The sequence below is a fragment of the Ischnura elegans genome, chromosome X (genome assembly GCF_921293095.1).
Source record: "Ischnura elegans chromosome X, ioIscEleg1.1, whole genome shotgun sequence".
NCBI classification, from domain to species: domain Eukaryota; kingdom Metazoa; phylum Arthropoda; class Insecta; order Odonata; family Coenagrionidae; genus Ischnura; species Ischnura elegans.
Window position 1 is genome coordinate 109,252,078 of NC_060259.1, and position 24,999 is coordinate 109,277,076.

Genomic DNA, 24,999 nt, shown 5'->3' on the forward strand with positions numbered 1-24,999 from the left:
TACCTAAAGATCATCTTTAGGGGCCATAAAAGTAGGGTATAGAATTATTTTTCATTTGAATTTGTTCCAATAGTCCCTAATTCTTGTATGAGATAAACATTTTCTCTGTAATTGGAAATACCAATTGCCACATTTTCCATATGATATATTGACTGTGACATTGCCTGTTTAGATAGCTATCTTATCCATTTGGGCCCAAACTTTTCGGAGGTTAGGGTGATGAAGCTTGTGCTGAAAGATATTTCCCTTTGTCTTCATTTGTTATGTTTTGGTGTTAACTTGTCCCTGGAAGTGAGAGAGCGGTTTTTGACTAGTGGGAAAGATGATGGCCATGTTATAGCTTGCCAACTTCATGGAGGAGCCAAGGGCAAGGATTATGGGCTCAAGGGCTGTCATTGGCATGCATTTTTTTATGTTGGTGACTTGTGGGGAGGCAATTTGCTCTTGATATCTTCGAATCTGATTGTTCTCAATCCTCAAGTCGGATGCAAAAATTGATCTAGTGATGACAATATTGTTCTAATTCATGGGGGCGAAGGCTCTCAGTGCTACTGTGATTGGCCTAAATCTCTGTATTTCCATGAAGAATTAAATCGTAAATTAATGGAATCCATTATCTTATGGTTATCTTTTTTATTTTCTCTGAACTTGCACCAATGATGGAATTAACTTATACTGTCAAGCAATGGAGTAGTAGAGGACAATCACACACATTGTATGTGAGGATGTAGGACTAACTGTGATCAATATCAATATTCAGTCCATGTGATTCATTTATGCTGAATCACATGGACTGAGCCGAGGCACTTAGCAAGGGAGGATACTAAAGCCCTTTGGCACCCCCTGTAATGCATTCAGCTTTCCAAAAAATAATTGCTTGTGACATACTAAATATGAAGTTTGCGTGTGAGCATTTATGTTAAAAAATGAAATCAGCTTTGTTATTACATATATCATTTCTAAATTGATCAAGTCAACTCCTTCTGCAGCTCATTCTCATGTTATATCTCTCAGTTGTCAGTAACATATTTATGTTTCTTTCCTTAGTGTCCCATACCTATGCTCCATATGATATCACACTTTCTACCATTGTTTAATATATTCTCATTACACTTTTTTTTCACACCTATAGTAGGAATGGTTATTCTTGGTGGGCAAAGATAAAAGGGACGAGAAGACCGATATCCCATAACAATTAGCAATTTTTCGTGGATATGTATAGCAGAAATGCTGGAAAAAGGAAAATGACATAAGATGTGTTTGGTACCACCTTGCAGGGATGCAGCTAGGAATTAAGGCTAGGGGGGTTTTAGGCACAAAACACTGGGATGTCTGAGGGTGAGGGTGTGGAATACCCACCAGGGTAAGTGCAGGGAGGTGCAGGGGCCCTCAAAGAAGGTTCTAGGGAAACTTTTTTCATTTTGAATGAGAAATTAGAATTGGGGAAATCCTCGGGGAAAAAATGATCGAATTTCGGGGCTCAAATAAAAGAGTCGTTTTACGTCACCGCGGAATAGACTACGAGTCGCTCTGAGTCGCCTGTTATCTCTATTTTTAGAAGCATTTTTGCCATTCTTATTAGAAATGCATGCAAGTATTCTGTTGTGTGCATGCCATGGAGAAGGTCAGCTCTTCCTTCTCAGATTTTGCGACTCTCGATATTAGTACAGTCTCTCTTTCGGACATCTTTCGATTGCGTGCATTTTCACTCCTCTATAGAGATTTTATTTTTTCTAATATTACCGTATGGCCTTTTTCTATTGGACGTTTCAGTATTTACATATATTTAGCCTCTTAGTGGAATATGGGAGAAACCTTTATTTTTAATTTTATTCCTATTTTCAAACCCCAAGGACCGTTTATGTATCAGCCTTTGGTGAACTAGGCTTAGAATATCTCCTCGCAATAAAACTACCTCTGGCACAATTTACTCATGTGTATACTTGGAACACTGCATTGGGTCTTCACCGCGAAGGTTTTTTTTTAACTTTGAAGCAATTTACATATTTTACTTTGACCAAATAGAGCTATTATAATCAGAAAAGAAAGTCAGCAAAATTTCTATGCTCAAAGAAACAATTATTTTTGGATTATTATACGTTGCCGTTTTATCTGGAACATACACGTTTAGACAGATACAAATTTCTTGTACGTTGGCTGTAAATGTTGACGCTCACATCTCTTTCTGACTGCAAAAGAGCAACCTCATCATTCTTGTGTATTTTGTAGGTGTAATGTATTTTATTGAAGTATATGTTATAGGTGCTAACTGAGGTATACGTTGAGGATGCAAATGTGCGGGAGCTGGAGGAAATATTCTCGTCTGAAAGGCTTTGGTCCATATTGCCGATGCGTCTCCACATGCAGTTCTTCAAGGATAACCGAGCATAGGAATCTTAGTCGTGGGGAATGGGAGACATTTTTGGTCTGATATACCTAATGTATGATTGTATGAAGTATTGTAATATGGCCATCCATTCCAGATTATTGGAAAAGGTAGGAAAATATTTTCGATTTTTCTTTCCGTCACAGCAATTTTTCCCGAGACCGATTTCAACTAATTTTCCGGTGCATGCATTTCGGCTGGAACCCTGGAGTAGATGATCCGATACCAAGAGACCCCTTGCATAAAATTCGGCCCTTTTGAATTTCTTCACTCGAAGAATGAAAGAAATTTACTATCCGGGTAAAGAACCCTGCTTCATGAGTCCATGTTGCTTTGGCGTCACAAACACTGTATAACATTATATATGCTTTCCGAGCCTAATGGCCTCGTGCAAGATGCTATAATTTACACTGGGCCGAAGGATCCTAATGTTGGTGGCAGGGGACATGCAAACAAAGTCGTGCGAAAATTAATCGATAGATTTCTTCTCGGTGGGCACAGTTTATACAGTCATGTAGCCACGATTTTGAAATGGGGGGTCTTTGCCGGAGATTTTGGTGCCCTTCCGCAGGGTGCTGGGGCCAATTTACCCATTTTTTGCGCCTCAACGGGGGTTGTAATCCATAACTACCTCCCGTGGCTACCCTACTGAGAAAATTATAATAATCTGTTCAAATATCTATTGAGTTACTCAAAAAAAGACACTTACACCACTGAAACTCTAAGGAAAAACAGAAGATATAATCCTCCTCACGTCCTAAGAACGACTAAAAAGTGGCGAACCAGTATACCTCTGATGGTGTACGATGAGCAGAAGTTCCAGGGCTGTGTTTGAACCCTTTCAGAATTATAAGTTAATTTTTGCAGCATTAACGCAATATAAAATGTCAAAAAGATAAAATAACTTTCATATGTTTGCATGCCAATCTAAGTTACTAGTAAATTTAAAAATTTAGAAATGTAAAAATTAAAATTCGAAAACTTTTATTTACCCAAAATATGATGCAGGGATAATGGATGACACCTAAAAAATATTTATCTTATTTATAATTCAATTCCGCCATCATTACAGAAATTATTTCATGCTTCTTAGTTGTTACGTAAAAATATGTTGCCCGTCGTTCCTTATGTTTGTGTAACGGGTTGCATAAATATCCGGAGCATATATCACATGGGTGCGGATGGCATCACTGTGATGCCATGAACAAATTGTTTAATAAATACTCAAATTAATATAAAAATCCTTTTTTTATTGAAATTGCATTCATATTTTCGAAAAACTAAGTGAATGCAGTGAAAAAAAATTCTCCGCCAATGTGAAACAACTCTGAGAAAATGCTACGCAATGAAAGGGTTAAACTGAAGAAAAATCATCCGATTTTTATCTCTTCGTTCCTCATCAAATAAAAATTCTGGACTAAACTCAAACTGGAACTTCTGCGTGGAAAATGCGTCTGCCAAATGTGATAGAGGTATATGCAAGAACCAAGAAACAGCAATGATCGTCCCCGCAACTTTAGTTGACGCAAAAATAATAACTTCGTAAGATACATCCAAGGTAGTGTGCAATAATTACTTACGTAGACAGAAAAAGATGCTAATAATTGTGAATACGAAAAGAGAGGTATAACAGGGTGTCATCAAAGGGCTACATTTTGATGGAGTGAAAGACTATACATATTTGTCTGATGAAAAAAGGCAATAGGACTTATCAATTCAAGTTTAGAGGGGAATGTGTGATGTTAGTTGAAGAAACGGAGTCCCACTTTTGGGGGTTTGCCTCCCCCGTCGGAGGATTAGCAAAAGTCTGCGATTCTCGACTTCTTTCCGAGTGAAAATTAGATACACAAAATTAAAAAGGATTTGAATGCGATGGTACCAAGTGAATACCGCCCAAAAAGGAGGCATCATCCTTTTGCTACAAGCATAATTCCAACATCCCTTGCTATGTGAGTAAACTCTTCTCGGGATTCCCACCGGGTAAATTTTTCCATAATGGCAAACGTTTCAAGCTCCGACTCGGGGCTCATCATCTGGGATAAATTTCGATGAATCCCGAGAAGAGTTTACCCACATCATTCCCCGGGAAAGCATCAAATCATATTTCATCCCTTACAGAGGTCTATTTGCTAATAGGGTGGTTTCCTATTATTTTTTTATTGCCTAAATCGAAAGATTATTACTCCTGGAGTACGTATTTCACGCTTTTAGATTTTTAAATGACGATATCTATTTTTCGCGATTAAATGAAAAGTGAAAATTTTCAAGCGCGCGAAAACGCGACGCTTAAGTATGAATGTCGGGAAGTCTCTCGACGTGACGTATTTCTGGTTCCCCCTCCCGCCCTGCGAGGTGACCTTGAGGCGAGGCTTAGCGCTGATACGACGCAGGCTGCTAGCGGCTAGCCTAGTACCCTGCTTGCTGGTAGCGCTTGGCTTAAATAAGGATTATTAATAACTTATCAAACGAGGAAAACTTTCCGACCTTAGCCAGTTTTATTAAGTGATTGTTAAGACATGTTTCCCTGAGCTCTGCGCCTCATGCATGCAATGGTAACCTCAGACGACGTTAAACTACTATCTTCTCGTATAGAAACTGGGTCCCTGTGACGTCACGTGGAGTGGCATCGCATGGGCGCCAATCTGGCCCTTTTCAAATGAGGATAAAAATGGACCATTGCCATTCGTCTAACCCGGTATTTCTAAAACCAAATAATTTGTATATTATGAATACACTAATGGTGGGTAACGAATCGCAATCAATGCCTTTCGTTTTCTTTGATGAAGGAAACCACCCTATTGCACTAAGTTGACTTAGATTTGCGACATAAACATTGGGAGCGCAATCGAATTTGGACCGAATTTGCGTTGTTGCAAGGATGCGTTTGGCGGCCGATCCGAAATTTTTTAAACTGCTGGATTTTAATATCAACTTTAAGGACTACTCGCTGATGACATATTGGAGGGAGACCACAGTACCTCTGGGTATATCTGACCTTAGTGCAGTGGATTTTCAAAAATTTCTTGATGAACGTTCAAATTTTAAGTTAAATATTTCTTTTTATTATACATACTTACGGACGAGATATTCGTGAAGAAATTCACCAAAACTTTGTTGACAACAGCGGAAGACAAGGAATGACACCAACATAAGAATTACAGATTGGAAAGCAGGTAATTGAGTAATTATTTCGTGATTGTTCCTCCACAGACGATGCTGAAATATTAGTTAGAATAACGAAAAAAGACACAGTTGGTGTAAATTATGGTGCATTTGGCGCGTGGGAGAGGCTTGCGGGGAGGGCACGCGAGCGGCTTTCGCACAAAATCCATTTAATCACATCTGTCGGACAATACCGAAATTGGAGCGCATATCCGAAGTTCGCATACCTTTATAGCCACTCGAGAGGCCTTTTCATGGACCGTAGGCTCCTTTCCTGCGTTCTCGGATCTAAAACTATTTCATCACTCTTATGCGATTGTACAACCTGTGTTCCACTGAGTTGGGTCCTGAAGCTAAGACTTTGCGAACCCACGAATGTCATAAAAGGAGGAGAGCAAGGAAACGTATTTTTGGCATTCGTTCGCCTGCGTAGGAAAATCTCAGACGAAAACTTTCGCTTTCGTCTCCCGGGTCAAGAAACGTCCTGCCGCATATTTTCGTCATTACTGGCGAAAGGGTTAACTCTTTACAGAATGTGAGCACTGGGATTGTTTGAACCCTCCAGTAATTTGATTAAGTCAACCATTAGATTCCCAAGGCATTTTGGCTACTTGGTAGACACCGTGTGAATGCGGTTTAGACATCCTCCTGACGAACAAGTTGTCTTAATTCCTCGAATGCGTTACTTTGTGGAAATCATGAATTTTCCCCAATTCATGGGCGATTTTCACCAACTCAGCCGCGATTTTCATAATTTTTTTCCTTCTGCTCACGCTTCTCTCACGAAATTGTTTTTCGAGGAGTATATTTGAGCCGCAATTCTCTTATTGCATTAGCCACTCACCGACACAGCGAATTTCCGCGGGCCGACGTTCACGGCACAGCGCCGTGATATCCAGAGAGTCGTCTTGTCGGAAAGTAGCCTGAATTTCACGGCACTGTGCCAGGAAAGGCAGCCGGCGATAAGTCGTTTCGGCTGAAAGCTGCCTCAATGTAGCTCCGTGAGTAATTCACGGAATAGACGGCGCACCGCCGGTTTTGCCGCTTTCAGACGAGCCGGCTTTGCTCCGGCCGTCGTCAACGGCACGGTGCTTTCAAATGACCATTGGTCTCAATGCATGTCTTCAAATGAGTCGAATAGCGCAGTTGACGGAACGGCGTTGTCGACGGTCAGCAAGGCAAGGTTCAATCCGACCCGGCGGTGCGCCGTTTATGGCGTGAAATAAACAGTGCTACCTTGAGGCTATAGCCTTTTATAAGTATACTTTCAGACGCGACGACTTTTCGCTGGCCGCGGTTCACGGTACGGTGCCGTGAAATTCAGGCCACTTTCAAACGAGACATCTCTCGGCGCTTTGCCGTGAACGGCGGTCCATGAAAATTCTTCGCGTCGGAAAGCGGCCAATGCAGTGAAAAAATTACGGTTAGCCCATGGCTGCTATTCTGGATGGAATAGCATTATGCTATTCTCCAATATTGCAACCGATGTTGCTATAATATAGCGTATTGCAACGCCTATGCTATTTGGTATTCAGAACGGTTGCAATTCGTGTTTTTACTACACCGGAAGACGTAATTCTCAGAATAGCATAGGCCCGTAGCAATTCACTATTCTGAACGGCGAATTGCAACCGGTAGGCTTGCTATAATATTACGTGGTCTTCGAGGCCGAGCTATTCGGTATTGCAACCCTGAAAACGTGCGCATTGCGATGTCGAATTGTTTTTCTGAGGTTAAAGTAACATAATCAAGCATTGAAAAATGGAATAATAGCCAAAAATAAATTGTTATCTGCTTTATTTTAATTAAATAATAGTAGCATAAGTGATGAATATTTAACTAGTTAAGTGAATTGGTTAGAAATTAACATTCGAGCTTAATATATGAAGCTCAAGCTTGCTTCATCGACAGTACGAAAACAATAACAATTAATGCAAAGAATTACTACGATTAGCCCAAATTTTCCGTGTTTTATTCATATTTACAACTCATAATTTTATTTCATCACTTGACTTGCTACTAAAAATATCCTCAATGTAGGCTATCAGGTCGATTCTTGAAACTTTTCAAGCTTGTGTGAACACACTAACTCGCCAAATATAATAACAGTTATAGCTTTCAATGAAAACCATATATTACCATAATAATACCATATACTTTGATCAGCCGTTCATTTCCTCAATTGGACAGTATATACAAAAACATGCAACGAGTCGAAATTATTTTCCCCACTATTCGCTACCTTATACAATTAAAACTTAAAATTTACAAACTTATAACACGGGCAGTCGACTTGAATTACTTGCTTGAAAACAAAGGATTTCTCCGAACACCAATAAAGTTTCCGAACAAATATGATTCGCCACAAACGTTTAATGGAATATCCATGTACATCATTAATGCAATATATATCATGTGGAATTCAATACAAATTGTTTCCTCTATAGGCAAGTAAGTTATTCACACAATTAAGTTTCAGTATATCGGCACAGTTCAGGGTCTATCAAAAATTTCAGTGAGCATATTCAAATCAGCTGATACGAAAACAATAATAAGTGACACAACAGCACTTTCCACACGATTCACTTTTTCACAGTTGTTCCATCCATCCTCAAATTCACCATCACATCCCTCTGCTTTTTCCAAATCTGCAGCTGAAATATTGATACTATTCCATCATATTACATGAAAGCACAGCGGTGACGTTGCCACCCAGACGGCACAGGAAGTTTTCGTACCTAAATACGAGGGTGGACAATCAAGATACAAAAATCGCGCTTAGGAAGTTACTAAAAGGTTTTGTTTCTTTATTTCCTTTAATGACGAAAAAAGATGCAAGAGGACTGGCAAATTCATATGCATCGATAAAATTGTATCTCATCGATAAAACTGTATTCGGTCTGGGACTATTTTCTTTCGCGGGTGGTGCCATCTGGTGCCATCGTGCCATATCCTCCTAGAAAGATCACATGCCTTCACAAGCCGTTGGAGATGGCATGGTTTACGTCACGTCTCACCACATTTCAGGGATTTTTGTGGTTAAGTTTGTGAAAAATAGAGTGTCTGGTAATGGTGAAGTTTCCCTTATTCTTTAATTTCATTCTCTGGGCTTCAGAAACGTGTTTGTGAGATATTTTTGTTAAAAATGCCTTCCGTGTGTGTAATGTCGGGATGTAATGGAAACTCCGGGACATAACTCAAGTTTTTAGCTTTCCAAAAGATCCTGAGTTGAAGAAGAAGTGCATTAGGGCGATAAGAAGAAAACATTTCACCCCTACGAAAAACTGTGAGGTATGTACTCTTTCTCGCTGTAATTATTTGGATGTAATTTTAAGTCAGAAGTGGCTTCGGGATGTTGATGCATCAACATCCCGAACTATTCAGTACTGAAGTACTATAGTACTATTCAGTACTAAAAATGGTGATTCAAAATATTGTAGCAGCAATTCTTTTGAAAATTCTTGCATTTTAGTTGTCTTTTTTGTATTAATTCATTCGGTAAACGTGTGGTTAAAGGAAAAACGAGGAATAAGCTGCCAAGTTTATAGGATCGAATATTGCTTCTTAGCTTGCCCTATGGTGTATTACACGTCGGCTTTCATCATTTCAAATTATCTTATGCTATAGTTTAAAACAATAAAAATATCAGGCAAACAAATATTTACTATATTTACGAGCCTGTAGTAACTTGATTTCTCATGCAGAAATACCAAAAATTGGAAATGATTTGACCTAATAAGTTACATGGTATTTTATTATTTATTAATTTTAGGTGTGTGAGCTTCACATCGCACCTTGTGATATCAGAAAATAATGTGTGGCCTTGGACGAGAAGACGAGGAGAAAATTCTTGCTGAATTGAAGGTGCCCAGATTGGAGGAAGGTACCATTGCTTCACTGTTACCTGTCGCCAAGAAGACAGACATTGTGGCAGAAGTGACATATTTGTGGATGTGGATTTGATTTGTGCAAGTTGGTGCAGTGATAGTGGACGTTCATCGGAGAAAGTATTGACGATAGTTTGTATGTATCGACCAGTCCTCTTTTAAATAATTTTCTATTCGAAAGAGAATAAGAGTAATTGTTTCGCTAAATTAGATGTGTGATAGAAGAGAAAATTGGAAATATTATTGTGGTTGACAATAGAAAATACATAATATATGTATTGTATTTCTGTGGGTTTTTTCTTTCCTGCCTCTTTAAAATTTCTTGTGGTGGTGACTTCATGCAAAGTAAGTATAAAATCGGAGGTGTGATCTAAGAGATAACATGTTTTATTTTACAAGTGTTTATGCTGGTGATTTGGCAGGACTTTCATATTTTTAATAGGTTGATACATTTACTGCAGTGACCTAGGGACTTTTACTCATATCAAATAATTTTTCAAATACTTTAGCGCCTGATATGGGTAAGTTTTAGTAGCTGAGACTGAACTATACGTTAATTTTTGCTTGCATTTTGATGAATTCGATCATACTAATAGCAGATGTGTCAGCAATCCTGTTTCATCGGCAATTTTTATTTAAAAATTTTATTTCGTCAGGCTTTAGGGTAAGCTTTTTAATGCTCGTGGGCTATGTGATGTCTTATTTAGTGTCAAAATTAATAAGAATTTACTCTCATTAACATCTCAAGGTTTCCAAGTAAGTACGAGCCACTTAACAATGCTGGATGCTGGGGGTGCGTGAATTAGCCGTGAGAATATCATTTTTCGCAGAGTTATTTAAGTGGCCGAGTAAGTTTTGTAAGTTCTCAATGGGTAAATAATACTATATCATGAATTATAATTACCATGAAAAACTCACAACCGACAAAAACTTTGTCGGTCGTGAGTCTTTCATGGTAATTAGAATTCATGATATGGTGTTATTTACCTATTGAGAACTTACAATTCATAATGATTCGTATCAAGGTTCTCGCTACGGTCGGTAGCTATCGATTGTGTTGCGTTCGATACATTTTTCGATCGTGCGAGTTACGATATATCTAATTTCGACCTAATCGATTGAGATTAGCCTGAGTGCCGTGCTCCTGCGCGCTTCGTATCTAATCGTACGTGCTTAGTAGCGGACATTCACATGCTGCGTACGCGCTTCGTCGACAGGCCGCGAACGGAAATTATCCATTGACGAAAAGCGACGGAGCGGCATAGTATCCCCTTAGTCAATGGGTACTATGTACATACGAATTAGATACTGAGGGTTCTGTGCCGTCTGGGCACCTACTTCATTTCCTAAACAGAGAATGAATACTGAAATTAGGGAGTCATATAATATAAAGCTAGTATTAGAAACGAAAGCTTCTAGTTCATACAGTAAAGCTATATCGTCACGATCAAAGCAATAAAAGTTGGTACATATTTATTTTGACATGCAACGAACAGACAGACTTCGAAGCCTAAGACAATTACGAAGAAAATCAAACATATTTAGGTTTCAATGATTATTTCGCATAACATATATCTCACGATAAAGGACCGATCGGATATAGGTAAATGATTCAATATTTATGCCCGATAAATCATCATTATAACAGTAAAATTATGACCTAACCCACCTGTCTGAAGCCATTGTGATATTATCAAAACAACAACAATCAGCTGATTTCCTAAACGAGATTTTCAAAGCGTATTATATAAATCCACGGTTTAATATAATTTTTAAATGCAAATGAAGCAATTATTTGTAATTGCAAGTCAATATTCCATAAAATACAGAAAAATATATAAAATATCTTCTCCCTCATTGGTTGCGCAAACTGTTCAGAAAGTTTTTCATACGGGAAGGGGCGGAGCTTCCAAATAGCTCGCGCAAGAAATAGCATGCTGCTATTCCGAACAAAATTATTACTACGCTTCATTCTGAATACGGGGTCGTTGCAATAATAACCCGCAGAATAGCATATGCTATTTTTTGCAACGCTTATCCAGAATAGCAGCCCTAGTCTACCAGATTAATGCGCAGGCAACACACATTCAAGAAATCCACTTAGTAAAAATAGTTCACAATAAAGCCGATGTCCCACGGTCAAATTTGCGTCAAAATATTTGCATCAAAATGTTTGTCCAAATATTTTGATGCAAATATTTTGATACAACTGGACTGGGGGTGTCCCACGATGCATCTCTTGATCAAAAAAAACGAAAGACGATATTTATGTAAACAATTAGGAAACTTGTGGAGGTGGAGGATTCTTTCTTTTTTAGCAGGCGAAATTGTCTGAACAGGCCTCTTGAACATTAAAGATGCGAAAAAAAGAAAACAGAAGGAATGCTGAACTTGGCCTTGGCTGGAAAAGGGGTATGAAAGCGTTGGAATAAGCATGCTAAACATGTTGGAGAAGGAGTTGGTCGCCGATGTTCCCGTTTATTATCGATAATAATTGACGACAAGTCAGGATATTTTCATGTCCCTTATCAGCAAGGTTGAGGGCAGAATAAAACGCCAGGATACAAACGTGAGGCAGTTTATTCCCGCGAGGAAAATGTTATTAATAAATGATGGACATTGTGGTTGAGGAGATGTTATGAATAGTGCTGTAAGCGTGCATTTAAATCACATTTTTCTCTCCTAATCTAGCAGTTTCTAAAATAAGGTCCTTATCCGATAATCATAGTAATAGAAACGGGCAGCTGTAGTGTTCCATAGGTACAATCGTCAGTTCATATTAGTCATTTCTCCAGCTGCTCGCTCGCATTGTATGCCTTCCACAAAGCGTAAAATTGGGCCTCGATACCTAAAGTAAATCTTTTGTTATTTCCAAAACATCCCTCCTGGTATTGCGATTCTAAATATCGCTTCCTTTCTATTAAAGATCAACTAATTATTACGGATTTCATAGTTGAGAGCTTCCATCGCCTATCACTAAGACAAATTTTTGCTCATATTTACCTTTAGGGCCACACCAGGCGATGAAATAGACGATCACGAACGTATATATATATTTGAAATAATGTTTTGTGAATTCACTTCGTGGTATGTTGATATTATAAATTTAAAACTAAGCCTTTTAGTATTACATACAATACTAATGAAAAAACTCAACCGGTTTCGATCTTTTCAGGTCCTTATCTAGAGGTTTACGATTAAGATAACGACCTGAAAAGGTGGAAACCGGTTGGGTTTTTAATGCATACTGTGTGGAATACAACAAATTTTATTTTTGTGTCCATAATATACATAATTATTAATTAAAATACTCATGCAGACGATAAATAGGTTTAACCTGTTTGGCCTGTGTGTCAGCGCTTGGCGATGCTTTTTTGTCAAAGGCTGTGTGATTGGTCGGTTTCATCCAATTGGATGAAAATTTAGAACCTGTCCTATCCATTTGTACAAATCAGTGATTTGTACAAACGATAGGACCAAAAGCCAGGTGGACAAAATTTTGACCGTGGGACAGGGTGCGCGTCAGTTGCATCAAATTTTGATGCAAATATTTTGACGCAAATTTGACCGTGGGACATCGGCTTAATATGAAAGTATAAACTCTGCCTAATACGAATCATAACACCCAAAAATTACTCACCCGCGGATTATACACTTTCGAAGGATTCCGCAAAAGTCAAACATAACACCTCACATTCCGATGACCATTGATTCGCAGCTCAATGCAAATGATTGCAACTCCATTGGGGCGAGAGTAAACCAAGAATGAAAATTGATGCACGCAAGAAAGTAAACAACGCCGAAACATCATCATGGTGGCAGACATTTTGTATCGATGGAACTTCGATAGATCGATAGTTGTAAAACACGGGCGGTAGTTCGAAAATCAAATCAGAGGATATGAAATATATGATCGTTGATATGAAATACGTGAGAATGAAATCATATCTAACATACCGCTTGCCACCAAAATTTACTCTCCTTGTTGAGATATTTCGCTGTGGCCATAGAAATATCTTACACAGATGAAGAGTGTTTATACTTCTCTTTGTACATCTACATGTATTCATCGATGTGCATCCTTTTTTTTTAAATTTTAAATGGGTTTATTGAATATGATGTGTGTGTGGTACTTAGTGTTAATTATTTTCTGTTGTCTATAGTGAAGTTATGTGTAGGAATATGGCTAATGGGTTCTCCCGTAAATAAATAAATAAAGCTTGCTGTTTGCAGCAGGTATGACATGGCAATTTTGCAGCAGGTATGATATGACAAATCTGCTATTGGTGCGATATAGCATGTCTTCTGCAGGTGTGATGTTTAAGTCTCCGGCTAGTATGTGTTCACATATCTCGTAAGTTTTATTCAAGCTTGCACGTAGCTTTGAAGCCAGAATTCGCTTTCACAGCAAGTTTGCTGCAAACTTGCCGCGACAAGGATTGTCGTTTGACGAATTTTTCAAAGAACTTTGGAAACAATTTAACCGTTGATTATGGACAATTTGTTGCGTTGTTGATGGAGACCTTAGCGGGGTGGTACAGCATGCGTAGCAAGGTTTCCGGGTTGACCTCCGCGTCGATTCATCTTCAAGACGACAGTTTCGCCGGCGTTGCAGCTAGCGTCTTCGTATCTTCGTACCTGCAGGGCTATTCTACTAAACGGGGCCATACGTATGGCCGGCCGTAAGTTTCTTATGGTCTGACCCGAAATTACGGCCTAAACCGATTCCACTCTCGAGGGGCCATATCGTATGGCCCGGCCAAAAGTCTTAACGCCCTTTCTGCAGGCGAGTATGAGAATTATAATTGGTACTATAAGTTTGGTTCACTTTTTTATACACTAGTCATTTTTTTTAGAAGGAAGTTTGTTCCAACGTGAATAAAAAATTAATTATATGTTCCTTAACCGAAATGGACTCTTATTAAAGGATAAATTTGGATTTTCTTTAAACACTAATCTAGAGGCAGACGCTGAAGATCTTTAAAACAATGAAGAACGCAAATCACGGGCGAGAAGAAGCAGAAGAAATTTGTACCGTGCAGTATTATAATATTCGTGAATTGTGCATGTAATGGATAGAGTTAGAACATGACATCCTATTGTAGTTCTAACCCCCTTCCTCTCCTTCCAATGGTGTAACTATTATCTCATGGCTGCAATCATTTGCCCCCAAAAGCCTTATAAATCCGCAGCCAATGCACGAAATCTAAAGATGAAATTGAAACTTTAAGTTTCATTAATTTTATTATCAGAGGCTTATGTTTCGGTAGCTGTATAAAGTTAAAACATCAATATGAGACTATCATTCTTTCCTTGATTTGTGGACGACATTTGTCCTTTACGCATCGACTTACTGAAGATTGCCTTACTGCCAAAAAAAATTTCTTGCCCTATGTTTCTTAGATATCCTCCCTCATGAACCGTAATGCTACGAGAATCTTAAAATATAAAACATTTAATAGCGGATATTTCAAACTACCTACAGCTTTTCGAAACAAGTAAGAAATCTGCTAGCAAATGTAGCACAGAAAGCAAATAAAAGCCGGCTCCGGGAAGAGGAACGGGCCCGTTCCTCCGTTCACTTTAACAGAGCATCCGTTAAAAGTATTCCTAACTTTTTAACTACATGCGAACTTTTAGTTCACCCGCTATATCTACTTAAAAATTAAGTAACAACTTTTGACGCACGGAAATAGTTAATGAAAATATCATCATCGTATGCGAACGGATTACCTACACGTATCCCGTATCCTCCTTATGAAATCGACGTCTTTTTTAAATATAAGTTTTATTACTGAATCTTACACAAAAACATCACATACTTTGTGATACAGATCTCTTCTTTAGATCACATCCATGAATATACATATGTTCATGATCACATGAACAACAACTAAGACTCCCTCTCTTGGGAGGTTCATACATCAACCAAACAAAAGAACAATAATACAAAACAAGATAACACACTATACAACATCTTCCCCTTTAAAAAAGAAACTATTATATTACTACACACAACAATCAGCAGACAAAGTCTTTAAACTTACTTGGCCATTTGACTTGTCTGCCAGACCTCGTATTAACTACAGGATTACTCTCCTGCTGGGGCCTAAGTCCGTAACTTGAATTCTCCTTTCTCCGGAGACTCTGTACTCTCCCGTAGTTTTCTCCCGACTGTAGTCCGTAACTTGGCGGAGAGAACATCAGTTCCTGGCCGCTACCGGAGAAAACTCTAATTCTCGGTATCGGACAGGAACGGCAGGTAGGTATGAAAAATATTGAATCCGAAGCCGGCGATACCGTGAAGAACCAATAGAAAAGCTTTGTTTCAAATAAAAAAACGAGAGGGAAATCAAACGATTCTCACCTGTAATAAGGGCTACTCGTTCATCATTAAAGTTAAACTTTCAAATAAAAGAAATTGATGCATCGAAATTATAATTGATAGTGGATAAATCGATTTAAATCCATCGCAGATATATTTCTTCATTAGTACACACAAAAGAGTATATTATACCATTGAAAAAGGAGAGACTAATGCGTAACACCAAAGCATTTTTATGTTTTAGATGTAGGTAATCTTGTATACAAACGGCCGCTGTATTCATTGATGATATATATGGAATATTTTTTTGCACTTCGGATGCTTACTTTCATTGGTGAATGCATGATGAGTATGGAAAAACATAACTATCAACGTCAGTATTACATGCATTTATCCTCGAAAAGCTGAAATACACAATGTGGGAGTGGAAAAAGAATATTGAAAAACTTTACTATGCAGAAAAGAATCGTAAAGAAAATAACGTTAAGATAAATGTGTGAATGGTACATATTTATTCTTGCAAATACCTACGTGCCAGCAATTAGTAACATATGTTACAATCTCCCAAAATGTTATAGTTTAGGAAACACAACAACCTGCCTCGCTACTTTTAAAAATTTCAAAGACTGACAGCGTAGAATAGCGAAAACATGGGGAAAATGGTTTACTAGAGGTATATATAGAGAAAACAAAGCAAAATTACCCTTACTTGTACATATTTATTGCTCATCATATCACATACAGCACTACAACGCACACATTTCTATCTTTTTAATACTTATAATCATTATATTCGGAATCAACTGTTTCAATAAATATCTTGGCTCACAATAAATATAAAACACCATTATGTAACACTAATAAAACATGATAATCGGTTTTCCAATCACTTTGCACACACTAAAAGAATTTGCACTCCTTGAAGTTCGAAAGGATTCTTTACACCTCACTTCCTACTCATCACTAACGACTTAGAATCAGATTACGTTATTTCACATTAACATTGCGAAGACAATTAAATGAATAGGTTGAAACAAATTGCTAAACCAGTTATTGTAACACCAACAAACTTCGAATTTCACTATCACTCTCACCGTAACATGACCAAAACAAAAACAAACAACAACACAACGAAATGCGTGAAATGTAAACATTGCCAAAACCACACATCTCACAACGGGAATTGGAAATAGATGCAATACGTAATAAAATCAAACAGAACTTAGAAGCGAACAAACGAATGAAAATTAACAGGCGTTCGATGTATCCCTAAAGTAAGACTAGTTCAAATATGAAACATATCCCCTTCGCAATACATAGTTAGATACCTTTCATCGTAATGTATACAGTTGATTCGTAGCCAAAATTATATACGTGCGAAATAATTTCGTCGAAGATGTTACATTCACAACACACTTCACTCTTTACTTCATCGTCTATGTGCAATGAATTCACTAAGGGGTACACTAAGGACACAAATTTTGTTCACTTATACTAGAGGCACAATGAAAGTTCACTGCACGTAGTTTCCTTGCAAATGCAGCCATACAAAAATTTCTATTCTTGTCACAAATTACACTACATAAGTTGCCTGCCTAACTTGAAGAATGCATTTTCGTGTTCTATTTTGTCACAAATACGTAAAAAACCATATTAGAATACAATTAGAACTGCAGTACGATCGCCCACAACGGTCCGCCATTGGTATTTTCCTCGTTTCTCCTATGGAGAAAATGAATCGCCGGGTCCCGGGCGGGTGACTCCCAAGCTCCCGTCCAGGGCGCGTCAGAGTCTCCAAATCGCGTTACGGACTTCAGTCGGGAGAATGATACTCTCCAGGAGAGTCAGAGTCTCCGTTACTGGGAGAAAGTTTTCTCCGTTACCGTTACAGACTTCAGTTGGATGAAACTGGAGCTTCACGAGTCTCTTGTCTCCCAACTCGGGAGAAAACGAAGTTACAGACTTAGGCCCCTGATATGCAACAAACAGACTTCGAAGCCTAACACATTTACGAAGAAAATCAAACATATTTAGCTTTCAATGATTATTTCGTTACAGACTTAGGCCCCTGAAGAGAGAATGACTCTCCCCTTGCTGACACATTCAGATTACTCTTCTGAAGGGAGACTGGCTCTCCCCTTGCTGACACATTCACTTGATTTCTTTTGTACACTCCCCTTCCTTCCTCACCCTCAACCACATACGATCTGGGAGTTTGACCCTTTTCCAAAATTGTTCCCGGTACCCAAATGGAGTTTGGTTTCTTTTGAAACATGATCTTTTGACCCACCCGGTACTGGGGATGGGATTTTGCAGACCGGTCATAATATTCCTTTGATTTATATTTATTCTCCTGGAGAATGGGACGATCTTTATCATATGTAATCTTTGGAATCAAAGCTTGGAAACTACACGGTATATTCGTGCGCAAATTTCTGCTCATTAGATTTGATGCAGGGGAGTGAACTTTGCCTCTAGGAGTGTTTCTGAAATTTAAAAGTGCTAAGTAGGGGTCTTCATTTGAATCCAATGCCTTCTTAAAAATCTTTTTAATAGACTTCACTCCGCTCTCAGCTAAACCGTTTGACTTTGGATAGTGGGGGCTGGAGAGAACATGAAGAAATTCCCACTCTTTAGCAAATTTCTTAAACATTTCAGAGTCAAAACATAATGCCCCATCTGTATACACAACCATGGGAATACCATGCCTAGCAAAGATCGATTTCATTTTCTCCACCGCCGTAATAGTCCTTAAATTGTCCAAGGTAGTTACTTCAACAAAGTTAGACAGAGCATCAACCACTACCAAATAATATTTTTGATAGAGTTCAAATATATCACATCCTACTTCTGACCAAGGAAATTGGGGTAGTTTTTTGTACTTCAAAACATTTTTTGATTTGTTATCCTGAAATTTAAGACAAGTTGGACAAGACTTGACAAATTTCTTAATGTCTTGCCCACATCCTAACCAGAACATGGACATTTCAGCACGACTCATCATTCTGTTAATACCAGGGTGACCTGTATGTAATTTTTTCAGCATTTCAATTTTTAAAGAACAAGGAATTACAATTCTATCACCCCTAAAAACCATTCCTTTTACCAAAACCAGTTCATCCTTAAATTCAAAATAGGCCCTACAATCAGAATCAACATCTTTGAAGTACTGAGGCCATCCATTAGAAATGTAAGTCTTTAGTTTGCAATACACAGTATCATTGGAAGCATGCTTTGAGATCAGCTCCCAATTCTCCCTTGTCACCGGCAGATTTTCCAACAGCAGTGCTACCTGCATTTCCACATCATCATCAAATTGGGTATCAACATCACAACTTTCAGCACAAAAATCCCTTGACAAAGTATCAGCAATGAACAAGTATTTACCTGGAGTATGCACTACATTGAGACGGTATGGCTGCAGCTTTAGCATCATTCTTTGTAACCTTGATGGAATTCTGTGAAGTGGTTTGTTGAATATATTCAACAAACCACTTTGTTGTGATTGTTTTTGTTTGAATATGGCTGGTAATCTCCCAACTATCGTATTACTGTATTCATTTGTTTTTTTTGTTCTTCACCGGAAGTTTGTTCTTTTAATAAATTGCAGTTTCGCCATGTTATTCAACACGTGTGGTCATGTTCATTTACCACTCCTCCTGAATCTCAAACCATCGTCCCCCCAGTAACTATTTACAACAGGTTATGGGCCCATCGCACTTTCCACTGCGCTGCTGAATTCAGATTTCTTTATTTTTGTGGTAAACCGTGTGGTAGCAAAGATGCAAGAATCTCAGGTCACTTCGCAGGCGTATGGTTTCGAAAAACTCGTTGGGCGGGAAAACTATTATGACTGGTCGTTCGCGATGACGAACTATTTACGTCGTAATGGATTGTGGAGTTGTGTCCAGGGAAGTGATAATGGCGAAGGTAAAGAACGTAGGGACGAGAAAGCTTTAGCAGACATTTGCCTTATGGTGCAGCCTGTGGTATATCCCCATGTAAGGCCAGCTAAAACGGCAAAGGATGCCTGGAATGCTTTATCCAAGGCATATGAGGATAAAGGCAAGTGGCGGTATGTATCCCTGCTTCGTTCTATGTGCCAAATGAGGCTCGAAAAGTTTGAAACCATGGACACTTATATCAGCGAGGTGATAATGTTGGCACACAAGCTCGAGGGTATCGGTGAGCCGATGGCGGAAAACTTTGTTGCAGCAATGTTGCTTCAGGGGCTGCCAAATTCGTATGACAATCTTGTCATGGCCATCACGAGTGGGGAGAATGTCTTAAATTTGGATCGTGTGAAGACGATTTTGCTAGACGAAAGCTACCGGAAGAGCGTGAGTGCCGGTCAAAATGCGAGTGTTCCCGAAACCACTGCCCTGTATTCCAAGGGCAAGAAGTACAACTCTTCGACCATGGCTGGGAGTTCATCAGTTGTGAAGGCGTGGAAGTGCTGGAACTGTGGTGAAAAGGGGCATCTTAAAACACAATGCCCGCAGTCGCAGAAGAAGAGGGATCCGAACGAGAACAGAGCCGAGGTTAAGGGAGAGAAGAAAGGAGAAAATAGGAAACCGCTGAGAAGTCTTCTGTGTGCCCTGTCGGCTGCATCGTGTGACTCAGATTGGTTTGTAGATTCCGGAGCATCCGTGCATATGTCACCCCATGAAGACCGTATGCATGATTATTGTCGTGACGTTGACAGTCATATTGAGATTACTGTCGGAAATAACGGTAAGCTTAAAAGCAGAGGTGTTGGATCTGTGAACCTAAATGTAAGTGATCACATTTGTGAACTTAAACATGTTGTGCATGTTCCTGGATTGAAAGAAAATTTGATTTCTGTAAGTCAAGTTGCCGACAAAGGGATCACTGTTGTTTATGATAAAAAGGGTTGTAAAATGTATGATGATGACTTTGTCTGTAATGGTACAGAACTAGCTACTGCAAGTAGAACGAGTAATGGGTTATACCGTTTGGATGTTAAATCAAAGCAGGCATTTGTGTGCAATATTAATGATTATGAATTGTGGCATCAAAGAATGGGTCATTTGGGTATGCAAAATATGATATTGTTGCGGGATAAATTAAGTGATTGCATTGATTTCAAGTATGAACCTGCTGATGATTGTAATGCTTGTGTTCTTGGAAAACAGCACAGAAATCCTTTTCCTAAGGAAGGAGGTACTAGGGCAGATGAGGTACTAGGTCTTGTTCACTCTGATCTGTGTGATTTTGGTTCTAATGTAAAGTCATGGAGTGGGTCAAGGTACATTCTTACTTTGATAGATGATTTCTCTCGCAGAACGACTGTTTATTTCTTAAAGAGCAAGTCTGAAACCAAGCAGAGAGTGATTGATTTTGTAAATATGGCTGAAAATGTAACTGGTAAAAAGGTTGAAAATTTTCAGGTCTGATAATGGAACTGAGTTCTTGAGTGATGAGTTACAGAATTTCTTTAAAAGCAGAGGAATCACACATCAGAGAACTGTAAGGTATACTCCACAGCAAAATGGTGTAGCAGAGAGACTGAATCGCACCATTCTGGAAAAAGTGCGATGCATGCTCTTTCACGCAGGAAGTCCTAAGGAGATGTGGGCAGAAGCAGCTAACACTGCTGTGTACTTATTAAACAGAAGCCCCCACAGGAGTGTCCCTGACAATGTCCCTGAGGTCCTGTGGTCAGGTAAGAAAGTCAGCTATGATCAGCTCAGGGTGTTTGGTTCTGATGCATATGCTCTAATCCCTGAGGAAATAAGGGGGGATAAACTAAATCCTAGGAGCAAGAAAATGGTCTTTGTGGGTTACTCTTCAGCTTCCAAGGGGTATCGTTTGCTTAATCCTGAAAACCCGAGAGAAATTCTTGTTGCTCGTGATGTTAAATTCATTGAAAATAGTTTCACTGCAATTAAGGCTATTGGTAAAGGGAAGAAGGGTTCTTTCAGTATGCCTGTGCCTGTAAACTTAGATGATGATTTGCCATTTACTTCAGTGTGTAATGTCAGTGATGATGTTCATTGTCAGAGTGAAACAAATGCCAATGTCAATCACATTCATGGAGCAGAGAATGATATTGAAAATCTGTCTTTTGCGGATGCAAATGAGGTGCAAATAAATCCTGGAAATAATGTCGATGAAGGTGAAAGGAGGTATCCTATGAGGGAAAGGCAAAGGAAGGAATTTCCTGGTTTTGAGTTATATTTAGCATGTGATGAAAAGGTAGAACCTACATCAGTTACCGAGGCATTAAATGGTACTGATAAAATTCATTGGAAAGAAGCTATGGAAAGAGAGATCAGTTCTTTTCAGGATAACGATGTGTGGGATCTTGTAGACAGACCTAAGGGTGGAAATATAGTGCAATGCAAATGGGTTTTTAAATTGAAGCGGAATGGGGAGGGAGAAGTGGACAAGTATAAGGCTCGCCTGGTAGCTAAGGGTTTCTCTCAGCGTTATGGTATTGATTATCTTGACACTTTTGCTCCTGTGGTGAGACATGATACCTTACGATTGTGTTTTTCAATTGCTGTTGCTCATGGTTTGCATGTACATCACTTGGATGTTTCCACAGCCTTTTTGAATGGTTCACTAAGTGAAGACATTTTCATGTACCAACCGGAAGGTTTTGTTTCAGATGCAAGTAAAGTGTATAAGTTAAAGAAGGCCATTTATGGCCTGAAACAGGCTTCGCGTTCCTGGTATGAGAGAATGGATGAAGTCGTATTAAGTGTTGGTTTTAAGAAATCTCAACATGAGCCTTGTGTTTATTTTTGGAGAGATGGTGCATCCATGGTTATAATATGTGTTTATGTTGATGACTTTTTTGTATTCTTTAATGATGAAGTTCAAGCTGAGAAACTGAAACAAAAGCTCCACTCTTGTTTTAAGGTAAAAGACTTAGGATCAGTCGTGGATTGCCTGGGAATGAGGGTAGAAATGGGTAATGGTAAAGTAAAGTTGAACCAAAAACAGGTAATTTTGAACTTGCTGAGTAAGGTGGGGATGGCAGAATGTAAATCTGTGTCAACCCCTATGGTTCCTGGCACTCGACTGACCAAGGGTGAATCGATAACGTGTGATAGTGTACCTTACCAACAAGTGATTGGAAGTTTACTGTATTTATCAGTGTGTACCAGGCCTGATATATCCTATGCTACCAATTACCTCAGCCAGTTCAACAACTGCTATGGAAATGAACACTGGCAGTGTGTGAAAAGAGTGTTAAGGTATTTAAAAGGAACAATTGATGCAGGAATAGAATTCCGAAGGACTGAGAATAATCCGGATATTTGTGGTTTTGTTGATGCGTCATTTGCTAATGACGTCAACAGAAAATCAGTGACTGGGTATGTTTTTGTGTCTGCTGGTGGACCAATCTGCTGGGAGAGTAAAAAACAAAGTGTAACTGCCTTGTCTTCAACCGAGGCAGAGTATATTGCCATTGACTCTGCAGGTAGGAAGGCCACTTACTTGAAGGGGTTACTCTCTGAGTTATGTGGTAGGAAGGGGCCAATTCTTTTATGGAATGATAACCAGAGTGCACTAAAATTAGCCTCTGACAATGGATTGCATGCTCGCACTCAGCATATAGAAGTGAAGTTTCATCACATCAGGGAACTTGTTAAGCATAAGAAGGTTGTCCTCAATTACATGGAATCTGAAAAAATGATTGCCGATGTGTTTACTAAGGCACTTAATGTGACTGCACACCGCAAGTGCATTATTCCTCTGGGTATGGTTAATTGTAAAAATGCAATGTAAAGTTGGTAGATTAAGGGAGAGTGTTGTGATTGTTTTTGTTTGAATATGGCTGGTAATCTCCCAACTATCGTATTACTGTATTCATTTGTTTTTTTTGTTCTTCACCGGAAGTTTGTTCTTTTAATAAATTGCAGTTTCGCCATGTTATTCAACACGTGTGGTCATGTTCATTTACCACTCCTCCTGAATCTCAAACCATCGTCCCCCCAGTAACTATCTGAAATTTAAAAGTGCTAAGTAGGGGTCTTCATTTGAATCCAATGCCTTCTTAAAAATCTTTTTAATAGACTTCACTCCGCTCTCAGCTAAACCGTTTGACTTTGGATAGTGGGGGCTGGAGAGAACATGAAGAAATTCCCACTCTTTAGCAAATTTCTTAAACATTTCAGAGTCAAAACATAATGCCCCATCTGTATACACAACCATGGGAATACCATGCCTAGCAAAGATCGATTTCATTTTCTCCACCGCCGTAATAGTCCTTAAATTGTCCAAGGTAGTTACTTCAACAAAGTTAGACAGAGCATCAACCACTACCAAATAATATTTTTGATAGAGTTCAAATATATCACATCCTACTTCTGACCAAGGAAATTGGGGTAGTTTTTTGTACTTCAAAACATTTTTTGATTTGTTATCCTGAAATTTAAGACAAGTTGGACAAGACTTGACAAATTTCTTAATGTCTTGCCCACATCCTAACCAGAACATGGACATTTCAGCACGACTCATCATTCTGTTAATACCAGGGTGACCTGTATGTAATTTTTTCAGCATTTCAATTTTTAAAGAACAAGGAATTACAATTCTATCACCCCTAAAAACCATTCCTTTTACCAAAACCAGTTCATCCTTAAATTCAAAATAGGCCCTACAATCAGAATCAACATCTTTGAAGTACTGAGGCCATCCATTAGAAATGTAAGTCTTTAGTTTGCAATACACAGTATCATTGGAAGCATGCTTTGAGATCAGCTCCCAATTCTCCCTTGTCACCGGCAGATTTTCCAACAGCAGTGCTACCTGCATTTCCACATCATCATCAAATTGGGTATCAACATCACAACTTTCAGCACAAAAATCCCTTGACAAAGTATCAGCAATGAACAAGTATTTACCTGGAGTATGCACTACATTGAGACGGTATGGCTGCAGCTTTAGCATCATTCTTTGTAACCTTGATGGAATTCTGTGAAGTGGTTTGTTGAATATATTCAACAAACCACTTTATAATCCAATTAATGGTTTATGATCAGTTTCCACCCTGACATAATCCTTTCCTAAAATATACTGATTGAATTTTTCTGCACCAAAGCAAATGGCTAATAATTCCTTTCTCAAGAATTCTCAATCTGGGAATATCTACTTTGAGTGTCAGTCAAAGCACGAGAAGCATAAGCTATAGGCCGACCCTCTTGAAGCAATGTTGCCCCAATCCCTATTGAACTTGCGTCAACACTCAATGTTAGGTCTAAATT

At 38.8% G+C, this 24,999-nt stretch overlaps 1 protein-coding gene across 1 annotated transcript; it reads right to left on the bottom strand.

Annotated features, from left to right (window-relative positions):
• Nucleotides 1-17,804: 17,804 nt before the first annotated feature.
• Nucleotides 17,805-24,725, bottom strand: LOC124171253 (uncharacterized protein K02A2.6-like). The gene is made up of 2 exons (XM_046550396.1): nucleotides 23,765-24,725; nucleotides 17,805-18,272 (listed from the first exon to the last, which is right to left on the bottom strand). Exons 1-2 carry the CDS (start codon nucleotides 24,686-24,688, stop codon nucleotides 17,805-17,807), a joined length of 1,392 nt encoding a protein of 463 aa, XP_046406352.1. The 5' UTR covers nucleotides 24,689-24,725.
• Between the last annotated feature and the right edge of the window lie 274 nt (nucleotides 24,726-24,999).